The sequence below is a fragment of the Protopterus annectens genome, chromosome 15.part0 (genome assembly GCF_019279795.1).
Source record: "Protopterus annectens isolate FY-2018-M chromosome 15.part0, PAN1.0, whole genome shotgun sequence".
Lineage (NCBI taxonomy): Eukaryota > Metazoa > Chordata > Ceratodontiformes > Protopteridae > Protopterus > Protopterus annectens.
The window spans coordinates 733,075,563-733,103,559 of record NC_056749.1 but is presented as its reverse complement, the minus strand read 5'-3'; the positions used below and the strand labels follow the sequence as shown (position 1 = coordinate 733,103,559).

The following is a 27,997-nucleotide window of genomic DNA, read 5'->3' as shown; positions in this document are numbered from 1 at the left end:
AATAGTAATCAGCAATGTCCACTTGCCCATTAATAAAAATGTAGGAAAATACTTGCCTTGAAGTTGCTATAGTTACATATGACATAAGAAGCCTTAAACACAATGTGTATGGCACAGCAATTTGATGTGTCCATACACAGACACGTACATACCCATACACACATGAATATACATGTACACAAGTGTGTACATACACACAATTCCTTTTGAGCTGTTTCACAGTATTCCTTGGTCTGATTTGTGGAAAATGAAGTTTTACCTGAATTAAATCAGTTAGCAAAGGAAGATCAAACTTTATTGAAACTGTTGCATACAAAATATATTGCACTATAACCAAACAAATGTTAACATAAAACCCAGTCTGTTTCAGCTAGTATGTACAAAGAATATTGCCCCAAGAGCAGTTAACATTACAAGGTCGGTCTACCTTGGTTTAATTATCTACAGTATTTTAACAGCTTACAGATGATGTGTGCAAGGTACCAATCATTGCTTTCAAATACTATACAACCCCAAAATAAATAACTACAAATTAACATTAATGTTTGGCAATACTTTAAGACATTTCATGTCTTGTACAGTTTTCTGTCATATCATTTGTATGCATCTGATGCACAGAAAAAAGCTAGAAAAAACAAGTGGGTTCAAAAATGTTCACAAAATCCAGTAGGATAGAATTAGCATTGAACTGCAGCATAACTTATCGATACCATCAGGACGAAACCCTCTTCAAGAACACTTCAAAAAAAGAACAAGCTCATAGTAAAACAAAGGACAACAAAGAGAATGTAAATTCTGCTTTGCATTTTTTTTCAAAGCTTTCTTTGCTGGTAACAGTAACCTGGTCCTAGCTGTATGTATAATAAATTTCTGAAATGTTTTAATTATCTATTAATTTGATTTACACCTTATGCATTTAACTTACATTAAGCCCATTTGGAATGCACCAATCTTACTAAGATGTAAAATCTTCTCTAAATTTTAATACCATATAATATGAGCACACTCACCTTCTGAACAGGTAAACTTTTTTGACCAGAAAGCTCTTTGCTAACCCAAAGGGCCAACATTCACAAATGAAGGGTGCTTCCCTCACTCAGTAATACTATTTTCTAAGACTTCAGTGCAAAACAAATGCCCCCATTTGTTATGGTTTGCAATTATGTTTAAAGAAAACTATGAAAAACATGCATTCTTTCTATAAAGTATTTCAATGTCTGAATGTATGCTACATATAAGTATTTTACATTTAGTGTTCCCAGCTCTTCTTCCCTGATTTCTGCTTCCAAATATAACCCCTTATGCGATATATAAAAAAGGCACGGATCATACAACTTTTTTGCTAAATGAAGGACAATCATTACATCTCATAAAATTTAAGGGTCTACTACATTAAAAGAAAAAAAAAGGACAAGAACATGAACTGACACAGGACATGAAACAATTTGCATTTCGTTAAGAAACTGTAAGCAGAACAAAACAGATATTCAAAAGAACTTCTGCAAACATTCACTCCAATAAGTCAAAATTCAGTGATAATGTCAAAGAACTGCTCACATTAATTAAAATTAAACAGATATATACCAATGCACATACATTTCTCCAAACAGCTCAACATTTCTTTCCAACAGAATGATCTGACATTGAGTGCAATAGGTAACAAATATTTCCTACAGTTTTCTACATAACAAGATTCTATCATATCAGTTCTTGTTGCAGTTTTTCCATTTTCCCCTTGTAAACAGCTGCCTGTAGCTGATAGATCTGTAAATAAGGCCAACAGATAACATTTTATTTCGTGCCCTGTGCCAACTTACCATTTGTCTTTGGCCTAACAAGTTTCTCTAATGAAGAATAACAAATTACTGAAATAGTACAGGAAATACTATTCTGGAAAAACTCATGTTAGGGTACTCCATTCACCAAAACTTGCTGACTCTCCATGCTGTCAGACTTTTCTTTCTTCTGATTACGTTCCTTCCCTGTACGTTGCCGACTGCCTTCATTAGAGGTATTTTGTGGTAATTTAGCATTTATGCTTCTTTCATTATTGCTGTCTATTCGGACCTGAAATACACATTAAGCCATAAAATAACTATATCAAAAAACATTTGTTATGAAATCATTAAAAATACTATAAACATAGAATGCAAGTAAAAAAAATAATAAAGAAGTAAAACTGTCATCACACAATTTCTGCACGGCCAGGCTTTGGACAAAAATAGCCACAGCTGGTGACATGTTCTGTGGAATATTTATCCTTATAAAATATTATAAGTACATACCTGGCTATACACCATGATTGTCATCCTGCTCTTTCCCCTTCTGCATGATGACATGACTGTTATGTAAGTGAGACATGACCATGACAAACTGTGCAACAGGGAGTTACATTAAATCATCTTGCAGGTCAGTGCACTGCATGGAGAGCTCAGTTATTCATGAGTGTGCAAAAATCTTTCTGAACTGCACTTTGAGATCAAGAGCTGCTGGGTAGCTTGCTGAACAGACAGCATCTGGCATGCACATTTTTACAAGAATTATCTAAACACAAGAAATGAATTCACCCTTCCACATTCACGCTATAGTATTCATATTAAATCGATTACATGGTTTCTTCCCAAGTGTAAAACAACTTAAAAGAACGTAAGATCTCTTGAATGTGTTGTACCTTTTCTTCATTAGTGTCTTTTCAATGACTTCAGAAATATTTTACTTCTAGGTACTGATGTTAATGAAGCTCTGCAAGATACTACAGAAGCATATGTAAGACGGTGAAGGTGACAATGTATCCTGAGAGCTGGCTAGGTCGCAAGAAGCAAAGACCACATATTACACTCCGTAGTTATGGGTTTACTCAGCATGATATACCACTGCAGTGGCAGTCCAGTGCTCCATTTCCCATTTCATGTTTTCCACCCAAAAAAGAACAGTACTGGTACATTCATGTTTGGAAGTCCAAAAGGAGGTGAGTTGTGGCTACCTACAGCATCAGCATAGCAGTTTAATGAATTAAATCCAGTCGAATGAAACTGGTGTAGCAACTGTGTCTTCCACCTCAGTATGCAGTTTAGATACTTACCTGCACTTGTCTGTATTCATTCAGTTTATCTTACTACACGGTGTCCTTATCTGGAAAAATCTTGTTCTCTGAAACAGGCAACATACTCTAAATTGAGCCATAATGAGTATCACAACAGAGGAATATACTGGAAGGATTTCAAATTGAGCCAAGACAACAGCAGCAAGTTATTATACTTAATAAAAAAAGTAATAATAAAACAAGCCAAAGTGGGCCACTTAAAATTACCTATGCACAACTAGAGACAACATTCAAACTGGAAAACTTACTGAACATGAGGGCACAACTCCATATAGCTAAGTTCACTTGCATCTGCTGCAAACCCATTGCAGAAATACATCATGCAACCATTCTTACTTCAGCAGACTTCCCTTCCATGACACCTGCCAAGATCCTCTTACACCAGAAGCAACAGAATACGGTGCAGTAACTTACTTCCTGGAAAGACACTTCAGTACAAGAGTTCCACTAATGAGGAAACACAACAACTAGTCATCTTTTTTATTACAGTATGCATATAATTTTTGTTCTGCTTCCACTCAGGACCTCAAATGTTAGCTCCTCTACCTGCAACTACTTAATCAATTTATTCAGCTGCAGGAGCCAGGCATTTTCTTGCAATGCAAGAACCCTACAGGCTATTCGCTGCTGTCAGGGAAACCCTAATGCCCCAACTGTTCCTCCAATGGCAAGAGTTGGGTGGTAGGCAGCAGGCCAGCTTACTGGTTCTTTGGGGTGCATTTCACTCTCCACAAACAGAGCACCTTCCCGTCTTCATCAGCTCATTAAGTTCTGCTGAGTGCTGCCTTCTGAGAGAACGATGCCACTGTACCCACAGTCTCCTCAACTTGTGTATCTTCCCAATTGTAGCATGTGCTCTCAAAGCCCACACTCCATTGGTGCAACATCAACTACTTCCACTAGGTGCTACCTAAGTGGTGAGTCACAGATGACTCCATCCCCACAAGACGAGTAAGCTGGCAGTTGGGGAAAAAAGCTAAAGCAAGAAATGCCAAAGCAAAAAAACAACTCAGACAACTCTTGGTAGAAATATGCACCAAAGACCAAGCAGCCATAGCCCAGACATCCCGAAGGAACACAATTTTAAAAGAACTGGTAGAAGCAGCAATCCCTGGTTTTAAGATGACAAATATAAGGCAAATCACTTCAGTATCTGCTAAGCAATAAGTAACAGTTTGGTAACTGTCATCCCCTCAATACTTGAAGCAAATCAGACAAACAACTTCCAATCTTTCTGACCTTGTGTATCTATTCCAGTTAAAAACTTCAGCTGCTAAAGCACTTCAAGGATATGTAATCCTCCTGGATTTTGTTTCTGGGAAGAAAGCAGTGAAATGTACAGACTGACAAAGTGACACTTTAAAAATCACGCTGGCCAGGGCCTGTGAGTTTATCCAAAACTCAATCCCCAGTACAGACATTCTTCATAAATTAAGGTATGAAGCTCCAAAACGTTTATGGAAGATTTAACCACTAGATAACAACAAATATGTACCCACCACCAGAAACAATAAATGAAGGTCTGGCATTCCAAAAAATCTCCTGGAAAACATGACCACTGGAAAAGAACCCATTTGTACCTATATACACCAATCTTTCAACTTATCTCTAAGTTAATTGAATTTTCTCTTACAATTACCCCAACTTGACACGTCTGAAATGTTTTCGGCTAATGTGTTCTGAGGCATGCATGTCTTCAGAGAGTGAATTGTGGTGATGTCCCATGATGGATTTTATGAGCTTTCCAGTTCACCCCATGCAATGAACTAGCACAACACAACATAGAAAAGCTCAGATGGTGAATGGAAAGAATGTCTGAGGCAAAGGGGACCCTGGGAAGGCAATAAGCATTAACTGTAGAGAAACTTCTTGCAGGTCTGCCATGTTCTTCACATATCTGTTATATATCATCCTGAAAGGTATATGCAGTAGACAACTGCTGGAAAGATTAATAAACAGTGAAAAATAAAACTTGCAGAGAGGCTGATGCTGAAGGAAGGTTAAAGGACAAGTGTTTATAAGGCTGAGTTCTGAAGTACCAAGGTGCCACAGGAGGCATAAATATAGAAATTACAGTTTAAGCAATAACGCTTGATGAAAGTATGACCTAATGACCCAATAACAACAGTATGTCAACAAAGGAAACATTCCCACAGCAACCACTGGAAGCTACCATGGCTCTGATGAAGTGGTCAAAACAGCAGCATTTCCCAATGGGAAGTTAGCCATCTAGTGGAAAAAGACAGTGCCGTTAGCCGTCCACCTGTATATAGTTTGTTTATCCACTGCAAGCCCCTCACTACCTTGGGGGGAACAAGTGGTCTATATTCCTGAACTCGTGCACTTTCTTCAGAAAGTAATTTCCTCTGTGGAAGTAATACCATAGCAGCAGATGTTTGAACAGATCTCTACTGTAGTAGCTTTAAGCTACATAGGACTCTTCCTGCTAGGGATATCGGATGTCCGGTCAGTACATTAAAGATTTTAAATGCCTTCCTCATGCTTTGTATGTCCACTGAAGCATAATGGGCAAGCTGGTATAAATAGGGTGCATCAATGCCAAATTTCAGAGATTTCTTGTCTCAAAAAGAGGAAATTTGCAACCAAAATATAGGTCCTATCCTGATTTAAGAAATTGTTCCAACTTATGCCATGTTAGAGGAAAATGAACAAAGGTGACTTGGACCCCACCTGAAAAATGGGGGAATGGAGGGAACAGGCTAGTACTGCAACAGTGTCAATTCAAACATCTACTTCTTCTCTTTCGGCTGTTCCCGTTAGGGGTCGCCACAGCAGATCATCTGTTTCCATTTCTTCCTGTCCTCTGCATATTGCTCTGTCACGCCAACTGTCTGCATGTCCTCTCTCACCACATCGATAAACCTTATTTTAGGCCTTCCTCTTTTCCACTTACCTGGCAGCTCCATCCTTAGCATCCTTTTCCCAATATACCCATCATCCCTCCTCAGCACATGTCCAAACCAACACAATCTCGTCTCTCTAACTTTGTCTCCAAACCGTCCAACCTGAACTGACCCTCTAATATACTGATTCCTAATCCTGTCCATCCTTGTCACACCCAGTGCAAATCTTAACATCTTTAACTCTACCACTTCCAGCTCTGACTCCTGCACCTTTTTGTCAGTGCCACCGTCTCCAACCCATACAACATAGCTGGTCTCACTACCCTCTTGTAGACCTTCCCTTTCACTCTTACTGGTACCCGTCTGTCACAAATCATTCGTGACACTCTTCTCCACCCCTTCCATCCTGCCTGTACTCTCTTCCTCACCCCTCTTCCACACTCACCATTACTCTGAACTGTTGATCCCAAGTACTTAAAATCATCCACCTTCGCCAACTCTACTCCCTGCATCCTCACCATTCCGCTATCCTCCCTCTCATTCACACACACATATTCTTAGTCCTGCTGACCTTCATTCCTCTCCTCTCTAGATCATATCTCCACCTCTCCAGGGTCTCCTCAACCTGGTCCCTACTCACTACAGATTCAAACATCAGCTGTTATGGTAAATTTACTCACCCAACTGTATCATATTCATCACAGGATCACTATGGCAGCAGCATAAAGCTACATGGGATGACTGCCAAAGCTTAGACAGAAAAGGTGGAGGAAGCAGGGTCCAGAAGCCCCCTCAGACCACAAATCGAACAAATCCTATTCTGGTTCTGGAAAAATAGTAAATTTTGTAGCGTTTAGTGTGTGTGTGTGTAGACAGGACCAAGATGCCATCACTAAAATAGTTCTGGAGTCCATGCCTTTCCAAAAGGCCCGATACTGCAGTGTGCCATGACATTCTAATGGGGAGGGGGTACGGTGAGAACAGCAGCAGAGAATGGCTTGAGATAACCATCTGTATCTGGTTTGCTTTGAAACTGATTGTCCTTTTTTAACCTTCAAAAGAAATTGAGAGTTGGTCTGACCATCTGAAATATTTTGCCTTATTCAGGTAGAATCTGAATTGTCTGTCAACATTCAGGGAATCCAAAACTCTTCTCCCTTTGTTCTTAGGCTGTGGAAAGAAAACAGGAGATGAACAGACTGATTTAAGTAAATTCAGAAAGAATCTTGGGCATGAATGAAGGATTAATTCTAAGAGTCAGTCTATCTTTATCAAAAAACAAAAAGGGCTAAGAAGACACAAGGGGTTGCAACTTAAGACACTCTTCTTTCTGAAGACAGAACAATATGTAAAAACTTTCTTCCAAGTAAGGAACTTTAAGGAAGGACTAGCAGCAGGTTCAAATGGAAGGAAAGTTAGCTCTTTAATACAAAATTAAAATCACATGATGGAGCCACCTTATTCCTGAGTGGTCTAATATGTAAAACTTCTTTCAATAACTGCTTTACTTGGAAAAAGAAGGGCGGGAGGGATCTAATGGCAGATAAGCAGAAATGTCTGAAAGATTATTCCTGACAGAAGTGTAAAACAGGCCAGATCTGAGCAAATTATACTTATTATGATTAAATATAATCATTTAAATATATCATTTATACATATAATTAAATATATTATAATAATTAAATTATAATTATTATTATGGCATTGGAGTACCAACAAGACCACCTGACTGCAAAAGTAGGAAATAAATGGAAGATTGTAAAGTGTCATTTCTGTAAGATGCAGTTGAGACATGAGAAATGTGCATCTGTAAGAAAAAGTGGATAAAAAAGACCATGTTGAAGTGGTGGGAGGACTCTAAATCATAACTTAGAATTTATCATCAATGTTTAAAAGGACAATGACAGGAATGAAGATATAACGAAGCAATAAAAAGTTTTTGGTCTTAGTACAAGGTGTATAACAAATGAAGTAAACTGCACGTTATATTGTAAAGTGGCTATGTATAGTACACAGAGGTATTTTAATTGTGAGATGGGGGGGTCTTCATCAGTGACTGCTGTTCATGGTACTGATATTACAATAAGAAAGTACTTTTTTTTGGCTGGAATGTATCTGGGTATATACTGTAAGATGATAAAGGCTGCATATAATGTGATCTTGGGCTGCTAGGGAAAAGTGAACAGACTGTATTATGTGTGTACTACGATGTAATAATTCCTCTGCTTTTATACTGGTGGGTGGAAGTATATAAAATATCCTTACTTTATGTTGCAGATGAAGAAAAGGTATTTCTTCTCTAAGCAAACAAGCTAAAAAAGGAAATCATGAAAACAACAGCTCTCTCTAGTATCTGAAATGAATTGCTTTTTGTATTTATAAAGCTACTAGTTGTTGTCCACCCCACTTATCAACAAGTGGGAAGAGAATAAACAAAAGATAACACACAAATTGCCATGTTGGATGCTCTTGATTATGAGTATGAGATAAAAATGGTGATGTCTACAGGTACAGGCAATTATTCAGGTAGTACCTGAAAATGTGCTTTTAGGCATTTGTATAAGAAATAGCATGATTAGTACTTAAAGGGGAACTGGCAAGTAGTACAGTGAAAATTAAATGAAAGTTTGATACTGACAGAAGCGATTACCTTTGCAAGTAGTTGCATTCCTAGCAGACTTACTACTTAAATATTACACATAACAGTGTACAATTAAGTGGATTTATTTAAATATTTAATGGTAGTCAGTGCACTATTTCTAAAGGCTAAATATCAGTTAACTGAGGGCATGAAAGTTGTTTTTCACACCTGGGAGGGAAATAGAGATGGGATACAGATAGATGTTATCTGTGTAAGGGAAAAACAGACTCTAGCATGAGTTAACAACATGACTAAACCTAACTTTAGAATGTCATTGTCTGTTTGGAGCAATTGCCCATATATGGAGGGGTAACTTCCCTATTTGGAAAGTGTATATAGTTGTGTGTGGCCGGCCTTAGGCATAGGCGAACTAGGCTACCACCTAGGGCGCTCTTTTTCTTTATGTATTTATTTATTTTAATTAATAAAGTTTGCATTCTTCTAGGCTCGTAACCGGAAGCATGCACCATAGCGCAAGAGGGGGTTGAGCGCCCTCCACCTTACAGCTGCAGGTTGGCTAGGAGACTAAAAAAAAGTATTTACTTTGCGGTACAAGCGTCTGTTACTTTAAGGAGGAGCATGGACATGTATGCTTCAAGACGCCAGCGTGGACCTAAATACATTCTTCTGGCCTACGCACAATTTAAACTAGCAGTTCCTTTAATAAATGAGCCAAGTCCGCGTGTCCGCCTGTAGCCATTTCGTTTAGAAGGCTGGTAAGTGTATGTGTGCATGTGTCTATGTAATTTAAGCCGTTTATTTCTGTATGAGAAAGAAAGTGTGTGTGTGTGTGTGTGTGTGTGTGTGTGTGTGTGTGTGTGTGTGTGTGTGTATGTAATTTAAATTAGCTGCTCTGTTTGTATGAGAGATGAAGTGTGTGCGTGTGTTAATGTGTGACAGTAGGTTTGTGTATGTTGCTGATATGCTAAAAGTCTGTCCGTAGCAAAATCACTTTCTTATCTGTGATGCATATACATTTATAAAATATTGCACATAGTGCATCTTTAAATGTGTCCCAAAGCAGACCATACAAACTCAATAACAACAGGGCACCTGGAAGTATTGGATAAAGTACTGAATCAAGTTATTTTAGAATAAAACCACAAACTTCGCACAACACTTCTACAAAGTTAGTTCTAATTTTTGGATGAAAACGTGGGGATTCTAGTTAAGCATTTAAAAACTTTGTAGAAGTGTTTTGCGGATGTTGTGGTTTTATTTTAAAATAGCTTGATTGACTACTTTATCTGATACTTCCCGGTGTTCTGTCATTGAGTTCAATTTTAAATGTCCATACTCAGCTTTGTATACTTTACTCAGACATGTTGTATGTGTGTGTTTAGTTAGAAGTTCTGGTGCAGGCACTTACTGTAAGCTGAAGACTTTTTAAAATGTTGCATCAGTTATTAAGACATAAAACTATGACTTGTAGAGTAAGTCTCATGTGCTGCCTTATGGAGCCTTTAGCCTGTATTTTGAAAAAAAAAACTTTAGTATGTTTTACAAAAGTCAGCTAATAGTATTAGTGTTTACGTTTTTCTGTGTTCTTGGCCCATGATCAGCTGTACGAGCTTTTCATCAACTGTTTCACTAAAATGCAATAAGGAAATTTTACATAATTTGGGTCATACGCCACTAAGACATATTTATATAATTTTCTTGTACAAACAATGTATTTTCATTGAAATAGATATACTCCACAAAGTACGACTAAATATATTATGCATTGTTTAGACTTAATGGCCTTTCAAAAACAGTGGCAGTAATGCTTTTTCGGTACCTGTATTATGTAGCATTCTAATCTAATTCCAAAATACAAGACAGCTGTTTACAGGATCAGGAGTTCAGCACTATTCTACACGGAGTGAAATATTATACTATTAATTGTGTGATGCAACGCAAGTGGAAAGTCTGATATGTCTATGATATTCTTAAACACATTTCCAGTGGTCTTACTGATGGGACGTTTTTTAATTCTAATTTCACTGTCTGCTTTACAAACTGAACTAAATGCAATATGTACATTGAACATTAAGTGCTTTGCCTTTATACCTTTCAGTTATTAAAATTAATTAAATAGCGCAGTTCACCGGATGTAAAATCCTAATTCCTTTGGTACTAAATGTCTCCTAGACGTGCAGCAATGAGACCAGACTGGGTTGCTTATGTTGCTACAATACCAAGAAACGATTGGCTTCAAATGCCAGCCTGCTATCTGAGAACAGAGAGAAGGTAAGTCTGTGTGTGTGTACAATTTAAACTAGTGGTTCCATTTGGTTCTGTATGAGAGAGAAAAGGGGTGCCTGTTTGTTGTATGAGAGAGTAGAGTAGGAGTGTGTGGAATTTAAACTAGTTAATTGCTGTATGAAAGAGAAGGCATGTGTGTGTGTTGCTACGTGAGAGAGTAAGTGTGTGTTTAACATACCTTTTCAAGTGTTCAGATTTAGCATTATAGTTTGTCTGTTTCTCATAAAATTTGTGGTTTTCTGGCAAATCAGGGAGGACTGAAGTCACAAAATGACATATATATGAATTTCAAAGTTCGCATCCTTCACAAAATACATGCTAATACAAATCCTGTTATTCTAGTAACTTTCTAAGTTAAAAAGAGCACTACTTCACTGTCCCTATTTTTTGGCCATTGCATTTATGTTATTTTAGGTTTTGTGCAGATTGTTTGCATTAAGATGTTGAGAGATATGCATACCTTTCAACTGTCCAGATACTTGCAGACTGTCCAGATTCTTGCCTCATTTTTTGCCTATTCCTCATAAAATGTGTGGTTTTCTGGAAAATCACTAAAGATTGAAAAATGTCATAGACTTGAGTTTCAGTTTTCATTTCCTTTAGACAGTACCTGCTAAGATAAATGCTATTATCCAGGGCAACTTTCTAAGTCTATAAGAGCAATATTTATAATCTGTCCCTCTTTTGGGGCCTTTGTGTCCGTCCGTCCACCCCCACAATATTTTAGGCTTTGTCCAGCTCTCTTGTGCTAAGCGGTTGGGAGGTATGGAGGCATGGTATGTAATGTCCTAGTTGCCAATTATTTGGTGCATTTTAAGGGGGGGGGTGTCCTCCTTTGTTTAAGATGCCTAGTGACTATAAACTTTTCAGTTTCTCAGTCATTCCTTATTGTAGTATTACCATTTTTTTATGTAACGTACGCAATTAATTCTTTAAGAGCAGTAGGCATTGAATTTGTAGATGAAACACTGACATGTAAAGTTATTTGCCAGTAACAGCCTTTTCATTATTTACAAATCTCTTTAATGTAGAATTATTCAAGTGAAATTTAGTTCTGCATAGATTGTGCTTATTGACTTAGACTGGTGGATTGTTATGACATAAGTCTGAGTGGCCTTTTATGGTTAAAACATTCTGAAATGGGCAGTTTTGTCAGAATTGAGGCATGCATTTTGTTCATTGCTTACTAGAAAAATGTTCAAAACTACAAACTTAAAACACAAAGCTACAAAGTTAAAACACACCAACAAGTGGTGCCTTATTATACAAGGAATATTTAATACAATCAGGAAGGTGAATCAAAGAGTACATACATGTCTGCATGGCCATAAAAATGTGCTCAAGGAGCCTACAGTTTTCAAACAGTCCAAAGGTAAACCTAATTCTCCACTGGCCAGATGCATTTTATTTGAATATGAGTTTTAATGCTGTTTCAATGAATGTGAGTTTCAATGGCAATGAAGTTTACTGCTCTTGCTAAGTCTGCTTTCATTGCCAGACTGTACTGTTCAGCAAATGGCTATCAGTGGTTGTGCAATTTACTTTAATATCTAATGGTTGTAGAAGTAAATAAGTAACCGTATACATACTGATAGGTTTGAACAGTGTTTATGGCAACTGGGGAGAAATGCCCAAGTAATGGAACACTGGTATGGCTGGGGAGGGGGCTGCTGTAACAGGGGCTAATCAGGGGGGACATCCAATCTATTACCATGTCTGGAGTCCCATTTGACCATGATCCAGCTCTGCTAATAAAATATGAGTAGTTTGCATGGGCCCTTTAAATCCCGAAAAAACACTGTGTGGTGGCAGTGCCTTCTTTAAGGAGTCCTGTGAGTGTTTCACATGCACACATGCCGACGCGGGTAGTGGGTAGAGAACAATTACCATTACCATTTTTATAAGTGGGTCTCTGTCAATAAAGGTTTGGGAACCACTGCTCTACACCAACGACCAGACTGCTGACAGAAATGAGTTTGAGTTTATTTTTAGGGAACTGAGTTGTAGTGCATTTTTAAGGAATTATTAGTTTCAGGTCATTTTCATGGAATTGTGAGCTTCAAAGGAAGAAAGTTTACTGCTGCTCATGCTAAGTCCATTTTCAGTGTACAACTGACTGTTTTGCTTATCAAATGGTAGACTGTGTTGTAGAATTTGAAAGCAGTGTTAGTAGCATAATTGCCTTTGGTGCAGAAGGCTGTGGATTCTACTCCCACACCATGCAGATGAAGTGCTGACATTGTAGCACCCATATGATTGCTGATTATTTGGTGCATTAAAATGGGGAGGGGTTACACTCCTGAGTGTGTCCTCCTTTGTATGAGATATCTAGTAACTATGAATCTGTCAATTTTAGTCATTTCCTATTGCAAAATTACCAGTTTACCATTTTTTAATTGTAATATAGGCAATTAATTCTTTTTTTTTTACTCAAATTTTTATTTTGTTTTTTGAGAAGAAATAAAAAAAAACAGTAAAATTAGATTACAATTCAATAATAGTAAAAGGAACAAAACATTATTTACAATATTTACAAGTGACCCAAAGGAGCAACAATACAATAATAATTAATAAAAAAAATCCAGAGAAGGAGAAAAAAAAAAAAGTCCACAAAAGTCTATATCTCTTTGAACTCATATGATGGAGATTGTGTCTAGTTGTATTACTTCTATGAGTGTAAGTATTTTGTTCCAGGGGTTGTCTGACCATTTTCTGGGGAACATTCTTTCTTCTTTGACTTTTATCTCCTTTTGTGCAGTCTCCTTAAGTAGAAATATAAAGCCTTCAAAACACGGAGGAGTTGCAGATTTCCATTGAATAGTCCATAAAAGATATTGATCTCTTCTATTCATAACTACTAATTCATCTATATTCAAAAAAATTAAAGATTTTGTTAAAACAAATGTATCATTATAAATAGCTTGAAGAAAATTGCCAATTTTAATACAATCATAAAATATATGAACCAATCCGCTTCACAGCTTAAAGAGCATCTCCAACAAATAACATTTGTTTAATGGCGTATAGTAGATTATTTTTACAATCGTTTGACAGATTTGTTGATAAACCTCTAGATATAAAATTCCAAGTGCTTTGATCTATTTTAGTCTTGTAGACTATTAAAATCTTGTATAGTTTAGATGTTGAATTCGGCCAGTTATGGTTATCATAAATCAATTCTTGAATACAGTTTATAAGTTTTGGCTTAGACTTGAAGGACGAATCATTAATAATTTTGCATAAATTTTTGGAGTAGAGTAAAATTTTCTGGAGACTTACTCTGTCTACATTTATTATATTAAATTCATTTGTAACTTGTTGACTAGTTAATGTTTTAAGGTTATTTATGCATTGGGCCCAACATATGAGATTATTAGATTCCCAATTAATGAGGGTGTTATCATGAATTTAAATTTCTTTGATGTATTAAATGGTAATAACAGTTCAAACCATGCTTTTATGTCAGGATTTGAGTTTATAAAGGATCTGAATAAATTATAAATATTATTTAAATATGATAGATTGGTAGGTTTTGTTATGTTATTTTGAAGATTAATGCATAAAATATGCCAAAATCTATTTTTGTGAATATAGTGTGATGTATTATTTATTATTTTGTTTTCATTTAAAAAAAATAATCATATGCAGAGATTTCCAAGCAGAAGAGAAATTTGGATTTACCCAGTTTAAAACTAGTTTAAAATGGAGGCTTTGATATCGTCTCTATATCTGGAAAATTAATTCCCCCTAATTCCCATGGTCTAATGTGATGAGAAAAAGCAATTCTATTCCTTTTTGGATACCAAAGAAAACATAATAGGCTTTTGCTAATTTCTTTCAGAATTTTTATTTGGAATTATAGGTATTGCTAGTGCTATATAATTTATTTGTGGTAGAAGAATCATTTTATTAGCTGCAATCTGTCCTCAAATTTTAGAATCAATTTATTCCAATTTTCCGTCGTGTTCTTATTGAGTTTAAAATTTTATTATAGTTTAGTGTCAGAGTAGCATCTATTTTATCAGATATAATAATTCCTAGATATTCTAAAGTAGAGACTTTTCTCCAAGTATATGGTATCTACTCAATGAAAGTCCCCTTTCTGTTAAATAAAATATGTTTTGATTTAGATTTATTAAAACAAAGGCCAGAATTTAGAAAAATTTTCCACTTGCATTTCTAGTTCATGAAGAGATTCATTATTTGGTGATAAAGTTAGTAGTATATCATCAGCAAACAACATAACCTTGGAGTTAAATTTATTATGAATACTTAAGCCTTCAATTTTTGAGTCACTGCGTATTGTAATTGCAAATAGCTCTATTGATAAGGCAAAAAGAATGGGAGACATAGGACAACCTTGTTTAGTGCCTTTAGTTACTTTGAAAGCTTCTGATGTAAATGGACCTAATTTTACATAGGCCAAATTATCTTTATATATATTCTTTATCATATTAATAAAATTTAGGGGAAACTCAAAAAGTTCTAGAATTCTAAATAAGTAGTCCCAATTCACTGAATCAAATGCTTTTTCTATATCTAGCGTGATTATGAGAGCCTCTATATTATCTCTATTTAATATTTCAATAATAGTTAGGATTCTTTGTATATTGTCATAAGCATGTCTGCCATAGATGAAGCCTGTTTGGTCCTCATTTATGATTTGAGTCAAGGATTTTTTAATTCTATTGACTAATATAGACATAAACAATTTGTAATCATTATTAAGTAGAGAAATCGGTCTATAAGAGCTACAATGGGAGGGGTCCTTGTTCTCTTTTTTTATTGGAGTAATTAATGAATATCGCCAGGATGGAGGAATTGTGTTTTCAGCTTGAATTTCATTTAGAGTCTTATGAAGTAAAGAAATTGCAGAATTAGGGACTATCTTGTATAATTCCATTATTATTCCATCTATTCCTGGGGATTTATTATTTTTACTCTCCTTAATTTTGTCATTCATTTCCTTAAGGGAAATGTGTTTTTCAATATCAATTTTTAATTTTTCAGGTAATCTATTTAATATAGGATTGCTAATTTTTGACTCTATTAAAATAGTATTGTCTTTACTGTTTCCAAAATGATTAGTATAATGGAATTTAAAAGCTTCTAGGATATCATTTATGTCTGATACTTTTTTATTACCTTTTCCTTCATGTACAATATTTGTAATATTGTTTTCTATATTTTGCTTCTTTATTCTCATTGCTAAATTATGTAAGTGTTTTGGAGATGTTGAGAGTGAACTAAATTTTAGTTTTTCTAAAGCCAAATTTGTCTTATGAGTTAAAATGTCATTGTATTTTTTATTTAAATCTTCAATTTCTTTTTTTATTACCTGGGAATTCTTTACGACAGAAGTATTTGTATTAATTTCTGTTATTTGTTTTTGGATACTATGCAATTCGGATTCTCATTCTTTTGTTTTGTTTTTAAACCAAAATATAATCCTACCATATAAGAAGGCCTTTAGAGTGTCCCATATTATTACATTCTTTAGATCATCAGTAGAATTTATTTCTAAAAATATTGAATTTCTGAATCTAGCCATGGTTTAAATTGTTTTAATTTAGTAATGCAAGCTGGTACTCTTGAGGCAAAATTTAATCTTTTAAAATCTATTTGTAATTTAAGGATTAGGGCATTATGATCAGAGAGTGGGCATGGGATGATAGAAAATTTTATTATCTTCCTATTTAAGTCTGGGGATATAAAAATGTTATCTATTCTTGTTTTAGTATTAAAACGATAATCACTATGCGAGTATAATAATGAGTTAGATTCTTTGAAACTAAATGTATCAATTAATTTTAAGTTTTCTGTCCATTTCTTAAGGTATTTACCTGTGGAAGAGAGACGTAGGTTCCTCTTGTTGGTTGTCTCAGAATTATCTAGAATAGAGTTAAAGTCTCCTCCTACTATTAGAATACCTTTATTTACCCTATTAATTAGCTCTATCTGCTTTTTAACTGTAGATAGTCCTATTCCAGGAATCCAATACACATTTACCAGTGTCCAAATTCTATTCTGAAATTTTATTATTACAATTGAAAGTAACCCTTCTTTATCTTCATAGTTGTAAATAATTTGAGGGTTAGTTACACTTTTCTTCCATAAAATTAAAGCTCCCCTAGTTTTTTTTTTATATGAGGAGTGAGAGAGAATTAAGTAGTTATTAGGTATCCAGGTAAAGTTGTCATCAGTTTTAAAGTGGGATTCCTGTAGAAATATAACTTGTGCTCTTTGTAATTTTAGATATCGTAGTAAATTTGATCTTTTTATAGTATTATTTAAGCCATTGACATTTAAAGACAACAATGTTATGTCTGTCATTTCTATAGGATATTATATTATAATTTTAAAAGAATACATTGGTAAAGTACTAATATTTATGAGGACCTGTGAAAACATATATATTAACTTTCCCTTCTTTTCTCTAAGAAGAACACTGAAATGAACAAAACTGTTTCTTTGATAGTTTAACAAATGTTTCAGTTTGGGCCACTGAAAAAAAAATAAAAAGTGAAAAATATTGTAACAACATACTTTAATTGACTGAAAAATAACTTTACTACATAGTTCCACAAACATGAAGTGCACAGCACTTCTAATCTGATTCATCTGATACGATCAAACAGATTTTCCCTCAACGTCAACAATCACATGGAAAAAGATATTCAAAGTTGAGCTCCATTAATTGGATCCTGAAGATATCTTAAAATATTAATATTTGATGAAAGAGTGTATCATGCATTAGTACTATGTTCCTTGAGAAATCCACTCAATAAAGTAATTAATCTTTTACTTGAAGTTTGTACTTATACTAAAGTTAATGTTACCTTTTTAATGAATGTTCTAAGTAGATGACTATTACAGCTGGAGTAAATATTTCAGCTTATTTGTCCTCCATAAATGTGGTTATGTTACATGAAGTAAGTCAGTTGACCTTCTCTTACCAGAGATAAAATGTATAACAATATATACATTTAGATTATATTTGCATTTATTTTGTTGAACTTCACATTTAAAACAGGTTATTAGTGTGACAGATAGTATTACTATCTTATAAGGACTAGTCCTTTTTTTAATTCTTCCTTAATTACTATTCTAAGTAAATTCTGTATAACCTCTTTGTGTACATATGTATAAATATACTCCTATATCTACACCAAGACATTTTCCCATGTAAACACACATAAATATTAAATAATCTTAATGGGTTACCTAAAAATGTGTGCAATATAATTGAGAATTTGTGTGAGCACTCTTGAAAAGGTTGGTATCTTGTTACTGCTGGGAGATGCCTATTTACTGACCTTATTAACCTCATTAGTAGATTAAGTGGCCCATCAAAAGATGTGCGAATATTGTGAATGAGTATTCTTAATTCTTATCACTAAATCTTACAGCAATTGGTGAAGAGTACCTATATCATTTAACTATATTATTTATGAAGTTTCTTAGGAGTGTGATGGGAGTACACAATATTTCAGACTTGGGGTTGTTGAATATTCAGTAACAGGTCTCAAGATTGTTCAATACTTGTTGTAACACATCTTAATACAGTTAATGATTTGAAATAACATGTGCATGTCACAAAGAATCCATGAATACATGAAAACATGAATACATGGGTCTCACCTCATTCATCAAACCCATGTCCAATCCAAAGTCAAAACAGTCAAGAACACTAAGCAGGGTAAAAGCACCTCAACCCCTAAACCCGTTAAATAACTAAACACTAATAAAACTACTATTTTAAAGCTACTAATATTCTCTAGTAATTTGTATAAAACTAAAGTAATTATATATAGCAACTCCAATATTGCCTTGCAGTGAGACAAGCATAGATTTACTGATCATTACTGAAGTGCCATTAAATCTAAAATGCTGTGTAGTGGTTGACTATATCCTGCTTATTACCATACCTAGTACAAGTTCTGCTAACACTTCGATCAAGTATGGTGTGAGGAGGTATGTTATTACTATAGACTTGCACATTACCATCCCACACCATACATAACACTGTTACTGTTTCCAATAAATGAAAGCCAAATCTCATACTTTCAAGAAGGCAATCTCAACCAACTAACACCCAACAAAACACAAGCTCAACAAATGAAGAGACCCAAACACATACATAGTGTACTTGTTTATGTAAACATTTCTCTAAAACTTTATAAGAGCAGCTCATGAATGTGTCATAGTGTCTCCCAAAAAATGTATAGTATGCACATAAATTACATTTGACCCTACCATATTTTATTTCTTGTTTTTTCCCCATCTGTGACATGAAAGGAAAAAAAAAACTGTTGATGTTACTGTATCATTAGGTACCACCAAGAATATCTATGGCATAGTGGTGTACCCATTAACTGTTAAGGTGGAGGGTAAATACAGCAGATTGTGCTTATCATCAAAAATAATACAATTTATACATAGAAGTTAGCACTGCACTTATAACTGCAGAGAATGCACATAGCATATATTGTTACGTAAATAGACGTGTTTCCCAATTGCAGGATACTTTGATTATAGCTTTATTTTATATTATTGGTGTTTTACTAGTTCAATTTTAAGGTCCGCGTCACAATACCAAAATGACAAAGTCAGTTCCACATTGCTGCAGGTTAATGCTAGTCCACTGTACAGCTCACGATACTAATACTATTTACTAAATACATGCAGTATAGGTTACAAACAAAAGCAGATTCAGTCATTGCTAAAATTAGCACTAACTACCAATACTGATAGAATTCTCATCAATTAGCTTGCTCTAGGTTATTAAGCTGAAAAGGAAATTAAATTGCCCATATGAGAGACAAAAAAACAGGTAAAGGGGTAATATACTACCAACGGATCATTACTGCATTGGGATGCTTGTAGACATCTAAAAGTGGAATATACAGAAGTATGCATGTATCATTCCTATCAGGTACTGCGTTTATAAGCATTTTTTAATTGATAAGTGGGTATGCTTACTGGACATAACCTGCCCTTTTACATCGATGACCCAAGTCTAGTTAAGAAGTTCAGAGTCACACAGTAGAAAATGGGAGCTTTCAAAATCAAACCCTGAACTACAGTCAGTAACTAATCTTGGATACAATCTGGCAGCTCCACTGCAATGATCAGTTGGGATTTTATCTCACTTTTAACAGACATAGCGCAGTTGAAAACTGAATTTATGTATATGCTTACATTAGTTAACTACACTGCCACACTTTTGGTGTTTCCCAACAAGAAGAAAGTAACTAAATGGGCTTTTATATATATATATATATATATATATATATATATATATATATATATATATTTTTTTTTTTTCTTTATTTTAAACATGTGTAGCAAACTTTTTCTTTATATGTTATACATTTACCTGTTCGTACTTTTGCTAAAATCTACTCAATTCTAGAACTACTCAGCTTCTGGAGAACAGATTAAAACATAAAGGGGCTAAGAAGTCAGGTCACAGTTTGCATTTTCATTGAATGTTCTGACAAAAAAGACTAAAGAAAAAAGTGGTGCTACCCTCATAAAACTAATGGAGTCTTCTACAACCCTGAGCTTATAGAGATGTTTCTTAACTTATAATGGAATGCTGGGCAATGTTAGTGAAGATATGAGGAAAATAAACTGACTAAAGCTTCGAGGTATACTTTGAAGCAGTATTAGTCTCCAACTGACAATTAGAATGTTAAAACGCTAGAAGGCAATTTTCTGCCTTTTTTTCTTACCATTCACTTCCTTCTTACTCTATACAACGCTCTCACATATTCCTGAAGAAATATTCAAGGAATGCCCTTTTTTTTAGACAGACTATAAAGAATTGGATTTAATTTATTAAAATTTTTGCACAGTAACTATTAATCAATATGTTAATAACTTTATAATAATAGTGGCCTTTCATTTAAATGCTAATACTCTTGTGAGAGTTTAACTAAAGAAAGCTAGAACAAATAAAAAAAACACACAACTCTAGCATCTGAAAATTCTAATCAAACCACTACCATATTAATATGTTCTTTTTCTTTATATGTTATACATTTACCTGTTCGTACTTTTGCTAAAATCTACTCAATTCTTGAACTACTCAGCTTCTGGAGAACAGATTAAAACATAAAGGGGCTAAGAAGTCAGGTCACAGTTCGCATTTTCATTGAATGTTCTAACTGACAAAAAAGACTCTGCAAAGTGTTTTGGCCTTTCTCTATAAACTAATGCAGTGTTCTACAAGCCTCAGCTTATAGACATGTTTCTTAACTTATAATGGAATGCTGGGCTATGTTAGTGAAGATATGAGGAAAATAAACTGACTAGTATACTTTGAAGCAGTATTAGTCTCCAACTGACAATTAGAATGTTAAAACGCTAGAAGGCAATTTTCTGCCTTTTTTTCTTACCATTCACTTCCTTCTTACTCTATACAACGCTCTCACATATTCCTGAAGAAATATTCAAGGAATGCCCTTTTTTTTAGACAAACTATAAAGAATTGGATTTAATTTATTAAAATTTTTGCACAGTAACTATTAATCAATATGTTAATAACTTTATAATAATAATGGCCTTTCATTTAAATGCTAATACTCTTGTGAGAGTTTAACTAAAGAAAGCTAGAACAAATAAAAAAAAAACACACAACTCTAGCATCTGAAGATTCTAATCAAACCACTACCATATTAATATATTAACATACAGATTATGATACTTCCTAAATAAAGAGAAAACTAATTATGTGGCTGAAGTGTAATGAAATTAAGGCTATGTATAAGAATCATACTTTGGTTAATGCTTTGAGAGAAATTGAATCATCAATGTTCTTAACATCAGTTTTTTGTTTTTTTTTTCCTCACATCAGTCCAAGTGTTTTTTCCTGAGGTTCTCTTTAAGGAGGTTGAATTTGACCAATCCATTTCATCTGGTAGTAGGATTATATTGTTGTTTTTAATGAAGGAAGTGGCTTCTTCGATGGTGTTGAATGATCTCATGTCATTACTATGCTGAATTCTAATTTTGGCAGGATATGCAAGCTGTGCCTTTATTTTATTTTGTTTTAAGAATTTCACTAAGGGCCATGTTTTCTTTATTTCCAAGAGTCTTGGTGAATAGTCATTATCAAATCTTATTTGGGATTGCTTGAAAATGACTGGGTTTTTTCTCCATGCAGTTCTCAATATCAGTTCTTTGTCCATAAATGACAGAAATTTAACCACTATAGATCTTGGGAAAGATTTAGTTGAGGCAGAAAGTGGTTTTCCGATGGCCCTGTGTGCTCTTTCGATTCCATAAGACAAGCCTTCTTTCAGCCCTAAGATTTCAGGTAGCCATGAATTCAAGAATGAAATGATGTCTTCCCTCTCGATCTTCTCTGGGACTCCAAAAATTCTTATGTTTGTTCTTCTTTCCCTATTCTCCATATCATCTATTTTGTTTATTAGCCAAGTATTCTGTTGCAATAGGAATTCACTATGAAGCTCTTCTTCTTTTAGCCTTCCATCAATATCATTTAGAGATGACTCAATGTCTGTTATTTTTAATTGGTGCTGCTGCAGTATTTCCTTAAAGACTTCAGTTTGTTTTTGGCAACTATCTTTAAGGTTTTCTAGATTTTCAGTAAACCTGTCCATCTTCAGAGATAAGTCTTGAAGAGTAGTTGAAATCAGTTGGATTTCTCTCTTCAGAGAAGAGTCTGAGTGAGAATTCTTGAGTTACTCATTACTAGACAGCTTAGTTAGTCTTCAGGTTTTTTGACAGGAAAATTTCGGATTTTCTTCTCCAAAGTTGGTGATTCTATTGTTAATAGTTTCACATATAAGATTTATCAAAAATTACTTAATAATAATAAGATTTTCCTGTTATTTCTAGTATAAATATGAGGAGCTCAAAAATTTGCTGCTTTCATTAAGGCATTAGGCTCCGCCTCCCCCGGCAATTAATTCTTCAAGGGCAAGAGGCATTGAATTCGTAGATGAAAGATTGAGGTGTAAAGTTACTTGCCAGTAGCAACCTCTTCATTAGTTACGGATTTCTTTAATGTGGAATTATTCAGAATACTTTACTTCTGCCGAGATTATGCACTGATTGATATTGGTAGATTGTAATGGTGTTTTATGGCTGAAATTTTCTGATATGAGTAGGGTTGTCATTTTTGGTTTATACACTGTTTCATTGCCTATTAAAAGAATGTTAAACTGCAATTTAAAACACTTTCTAACAAGTGGCACTGATATTATACAAGGGATATAATTTACTACAATTAGGAAGGTGAATCAAAGAACAAATACATGTATGCATGGCCCTAAAAATGTGTGCAATGAGTCTCTTTGGAAAACATCCCAAAGATAAACGTAATCCTCCACTGGCCAGATGCATTTTCTATGAATGTAGGTTTTCATGCCATTTTAATGGTGGAGAAGTTTACTGCTCATGCTGTTTTCTTTGTGAGACTGTATTGTTTAGCAAATGGCTATTTGTGTTTGTGCTATTCTAGCTTAAGCTACTGTACACAGGGAGGAGAGAGGTTGCTTTTCTACTTTCACTGAGCCGTAAGACTCACTCACCTACCCCAAAGTAAATTAAACTGTTGAACTTAAGCAACTGTTTGAAGCAAGGCACATGGGCTTCTATTTTCTGAGGACACGACTTTTATAGTAAAATATGTGTGAAGGAACAACTTATAAAGCGGGTTTATTAAAGGAAAATTTCACCATCATTCACTTGCAGTTTAACTACATTACAAGGTATCTTTTCTCCTATGCATTTGAATAACTGAAGGAAATGACTGGAGTGGCCGCCTTGGGGAGTGGCCTACCTGTGGGTGTGGTTTATACAGGTGTTCATTAGTATGGTGTGGGTGGGGCTTAAGGAGCGCCGGAGTACTACTTTGCCTAGGGTGCCATTTCAGCTAAGGCCGGCCCTGGGTTGGGGTCTTAAAATGTTTTCAGTTTCTTGAGTACTTTTATTGAAGCAAAAATTTTGGGAAAATGTGGCACGAGTTCAAGCAGAGAAGAGAAGCAGGAAGGAAATACAAGATCAGCATGCCAGGCATTAAATGTGTGTTTGTAAGTTGCAAGATGGAAACTTGTATTCCAAAAAGCTCTCTGATCTTGTAGCCCAGGCAGGTATGACCCTAGCTCTGAGTAGCATCCTACCGTCACCCAGAATTATACCACAGTACAAGCAGAAAATTATCAACTTCAACAATTGGTTAAGTTTTTGGTGTCATTTCTAAGGGGATCCAGTATGTCTGCCTGGGATGACATGATCGACACACCTTGAAGCTTCACCAGAGATGGCCTGCACCTGTCACCCCAGGGATTCCGGATACTGGCCAAGGCTCTTGCCACCCCTATAGTGCCTTTTTAGGCAATGTCCTACAGACAGAATTACCACCATAACAGCTACAAGCAAACGAAATCTGAGGGTTATGCTACTCAACTCTAGAAGTCTCAAAATGCACTTGCTCGAAGCACTCATTAAAATGGAGAACATCGACATCTGTGCAGTGACCGAGACCTGGTTCAAGGCTCAGGAGAGCACCCCAGCACTACCAGGCTATAATTCATACCACACCTTTCGGCCCCTAAACCTGGACCGAAGTACTAAAGGTGGCGGTGTCTCCATATTCATAAAGGATATGCCCACCTCCAGACTAGTAGTCCAATGTAACGCATCAGAGATACTTCAAGTACAACTAACACTGGGTAAAACTGCAATCCAGGTTGTAGCCTGCTATAGATCCCCCATCATGTCCCAAGACTCCCACTCCACAATCCTAAATACACTGTAAAATATTAGGGTATAACCCAATACCCTTATACAGGGAGACTTTAACTACCTCTCCATTAATTGGGAAAATTACTCATGTACCAACACACTTGCTCAACGTTTTCTGGAATTCATTAATTCCAGTGCCCTGGACCAACTCATTCTTAGCCCCACCAGGGGTAGAAACATCCTTGACCTGGCCATTACTAACATGGGTGACCATTGCTCTACAACAGTAATCAACTCCTCCCTGATCAGATCTGACAACAAGCTAATCACTATGGATATCCACATCCCACCCTCACTCCCCCAAAGGAAACCACTGTCAAAAACTTCTCCAAAGCCAATTTTGGGCTTCTAAAACAGAGGTGGCTAACTTCATGACACCCATGCAAATGGAAAATAGGTGCATGACTAAATCATACACCAACGCACTGTATGAGCACATACACAAGTGCATGGAACCAAACCATACCAAACAGAACCAAGACACACTCCTCCAAAAAAGGAAGCCAATCCTTGGTTAGCCTCAACAAAAGACTGGGATCCATCATCAAATCCTCTAAAGCTAGCTATGAAAACAAAATTGCTGCAGATTCTAAAGACAACCACAAGGCATTCTATAGTTATGTCAAGAATCTACATGGCAATTTTCAGATCTGTTCTGAGTTATAGCACAATGGCAATACGTATACTGAACCAACTGATATTGTCAACATATTGGCTGACATGTTCAGTGCGAACTTTACCACCTTTTCACCCCCTAAAGGGCCTATCACAATACTTGAGGAATGCGAAGTCCCTATTATCACGGCTACACAGGTAAAAACCACACTGTCCAAAACCAAGAATACAGCTTCCATGGGACATGATAATATCCCTGGCTGTGTTCTACATGAATTACAAAGTGAACTGGGAACCACACCTGAGCGCCCTGTTCAATTACAGCCTCATTTCAGGCTTTGTTCCTACCGAATGACGTACTTCTACGGTCATCCCACTACACAAAGGGGGAGCAACTACAGACCCTGGGAACTACCGCCCCATTAGCCTGACGAGTTTGATATGTAAGGCTATGGACCGCATCATTATGGACCTTATAAATAAGGACATAGGGAATCTCCAAACTCTGGACCGCACGCAGTATGGGTTTGTGAAAGGTGGATCATGCCTGCTCAACCTGATAGACTTCTTTGAGTCTGTTACCAGAGCTGTGGATGAGGGCAAGGTAGTTCACACAGCCTACCTAGATCTTGCCAAGGCCTTTGACACCATCCCTCACTCAGGAATCATAGACTCACTAAACTAGGCATAAGCCCTTATGTAATAAGATGGGCTGCCAATAGGCTTACTGAAAGTAGCAAACTCCAAATCTGACTACCGACCAGTTACAAGTGGTGTCCCACAGGGATCGGTCCTAGGTCCTCTCTTGTTTGGCATCTACTTCTCTGAAGTTCAAGCCAACACAAAGGGACTCTGGCTGACCAAGTTCACAGATGATTGCAAACTGGGAGCCATTATTGATTCTCCAACTGATGTAGACATTCTACAAAAATGTCTCACTGACACCAAAGACTGGTGCCAGAACCATGGCCTTAAGCTCAATGTCAAAAAGTGCATTGTCATTCTCTTTGGGAAAAATTTGGTGCCCATGAACTACCACACAGGTGGTAGTCCACTAAACACCGAAGGTGTGATAAGAGACCTGGGGACACAGGTTGATAGCAACCTCTCCTTTGATAACCACACTGCCACTGTAGTCAGAAAGTCCTTCTATATGGCACATCTCATCACAAAAGGTTTCTCATCCAGGAAGAAAGAGGTCATAATCCTTCTCTACTCGTTCCTCATTAAACCTATTATAGAATACAACACCCTAGTTGGTATGTAGCTCACTAGACATCTACAACTGGAAAGGCCAAAAAAAATACCTCATTAAGAAGATCTTAGGCCTTAGACACATGCCTTATACGGACAGACTAAAAAAACTCCAGCTATACTCTGTCTCTTATCGCCTGCTTAGAGGTGATCTCTGCTTGTCCTGCTAAGCCATGTCTGACCCAGAGCTGCTAGATATGCTACACCTAAAGAAATCCTAATCCCTCTATGCCACATGCTCCAGGGACCTTAACCTCATTACCACAATAAACAGAACATGCTGGAGGGACAGGTTCCTAACCCAGAGACTTCCCATACTCTGGAACAAACTTCCCATTCACGTCAAGCAGAGCACTTCACTGGCCCTCTAACAGAAATCTTGACGAGTGAGTGGGCAATAGGAAGTTCAACCCGGGGATGACTTCAGTGTCTTTGCTTGACAGGGACACTGGGAACTAACTTTGGGCGGCATGATGCCAGGGAATCTTCTTGGGCTAGGCTTATATACAGTCCAGGGTCGTTAGCTACGTACACACCTATGAACCTACATGCAGAATATGTGTCAGAATTACTGCTTCATGAATTTAATCATGGAATGTCAATGACATTACATGTACAGACAAAAAATGCTGAATTATTAAAAAGTGCAGGGTGCAAATGGCAATATTAAATGAGACGCATCTGGATAAAAATGAGCATGTGAATTTAGCAAAGCAATTACTTCAGGGTAGATATTCAGCAGAGTATCAGGGACAAAGGAAACAGAGTACTAATACTAATTGCAAGAGGGGCTCCAATAGTGATAGAAAATACAGGCAATAACAGTAGATCTGTGGTAGTAATGGGCTACTGGTAGGTACAGGATAACAATGGCATGTCCCACCGAATACTGTTATGGAGCTTAAGAAACTTTTGGAGGAAACAAATAATATTCCATGCTGAGAGCCAATTATAGATGTGGACTGGAACCAGATGTGCAAAAGTGAGGATGTACCAGGACAACTTAAAAGGGAAAACATAACAAAAGATGGCATATTTCTGAAGAAATGCACAAGAATATTAAAACAACAAACCAAAGAAAAATAAATGAAAAAAATATATAGTCCACACGGATAAGATTATTCCCCTAGTGCACTGTTTCTCAAAGCCTTCCAAGCAGGATAAAATGTACAAATAATCACATTTTTAAATAACACTAATTAAAAATAATTAACTCTGAAAAATCGTCCAGTTACAAATGATTTAAACCAAAAGGAATCAATGTATTAAACTTCAATATAAATAAACTTTCCTTATATTGCAACCTACGTTTAACTAACATATCATTCCCAACTCTAAGCACTACTTTTTCCAAAACAGTAACCCTTAAATTAAATTAATCATCTTTATGAAAGTCATTATAACGAACTGCCAACGGACTCTCCTTAACATTATTTTGACTATTCCTAACATGTTCCTTGATTCTAGTGGAAAAAGTTATCTTAGTTTCACCAC

General features: G+C 35.9%; 1 protein-coding gene across 2 annotated transcripts in view; it reads right to left on the bottom strand.

The window, feature by feature from the left end:
- Positions 1-269: 269 nt before the first annotated feature.
- Positions 270-27,997, bottom strand: part of FMR1 (FMRP translational regulator 1) — a 2,052,104-nt gene continuing 2,024,376 nt past the window's right edge. For both annotated transcript variants that reach the window (XM_044057587.1, XM_044057588.1), the window contains one exon: positions 270-2,067. In XM_044057587.1, coding sequence (XP_043913522.1) covers positions 1,906-2,067 — 162 coding nt within the window. In that variant the 3' untranslated portion in view covers positions 270-1,905. The remainder of the gene's footprint in view (positions 2,068-27,997) is intronic.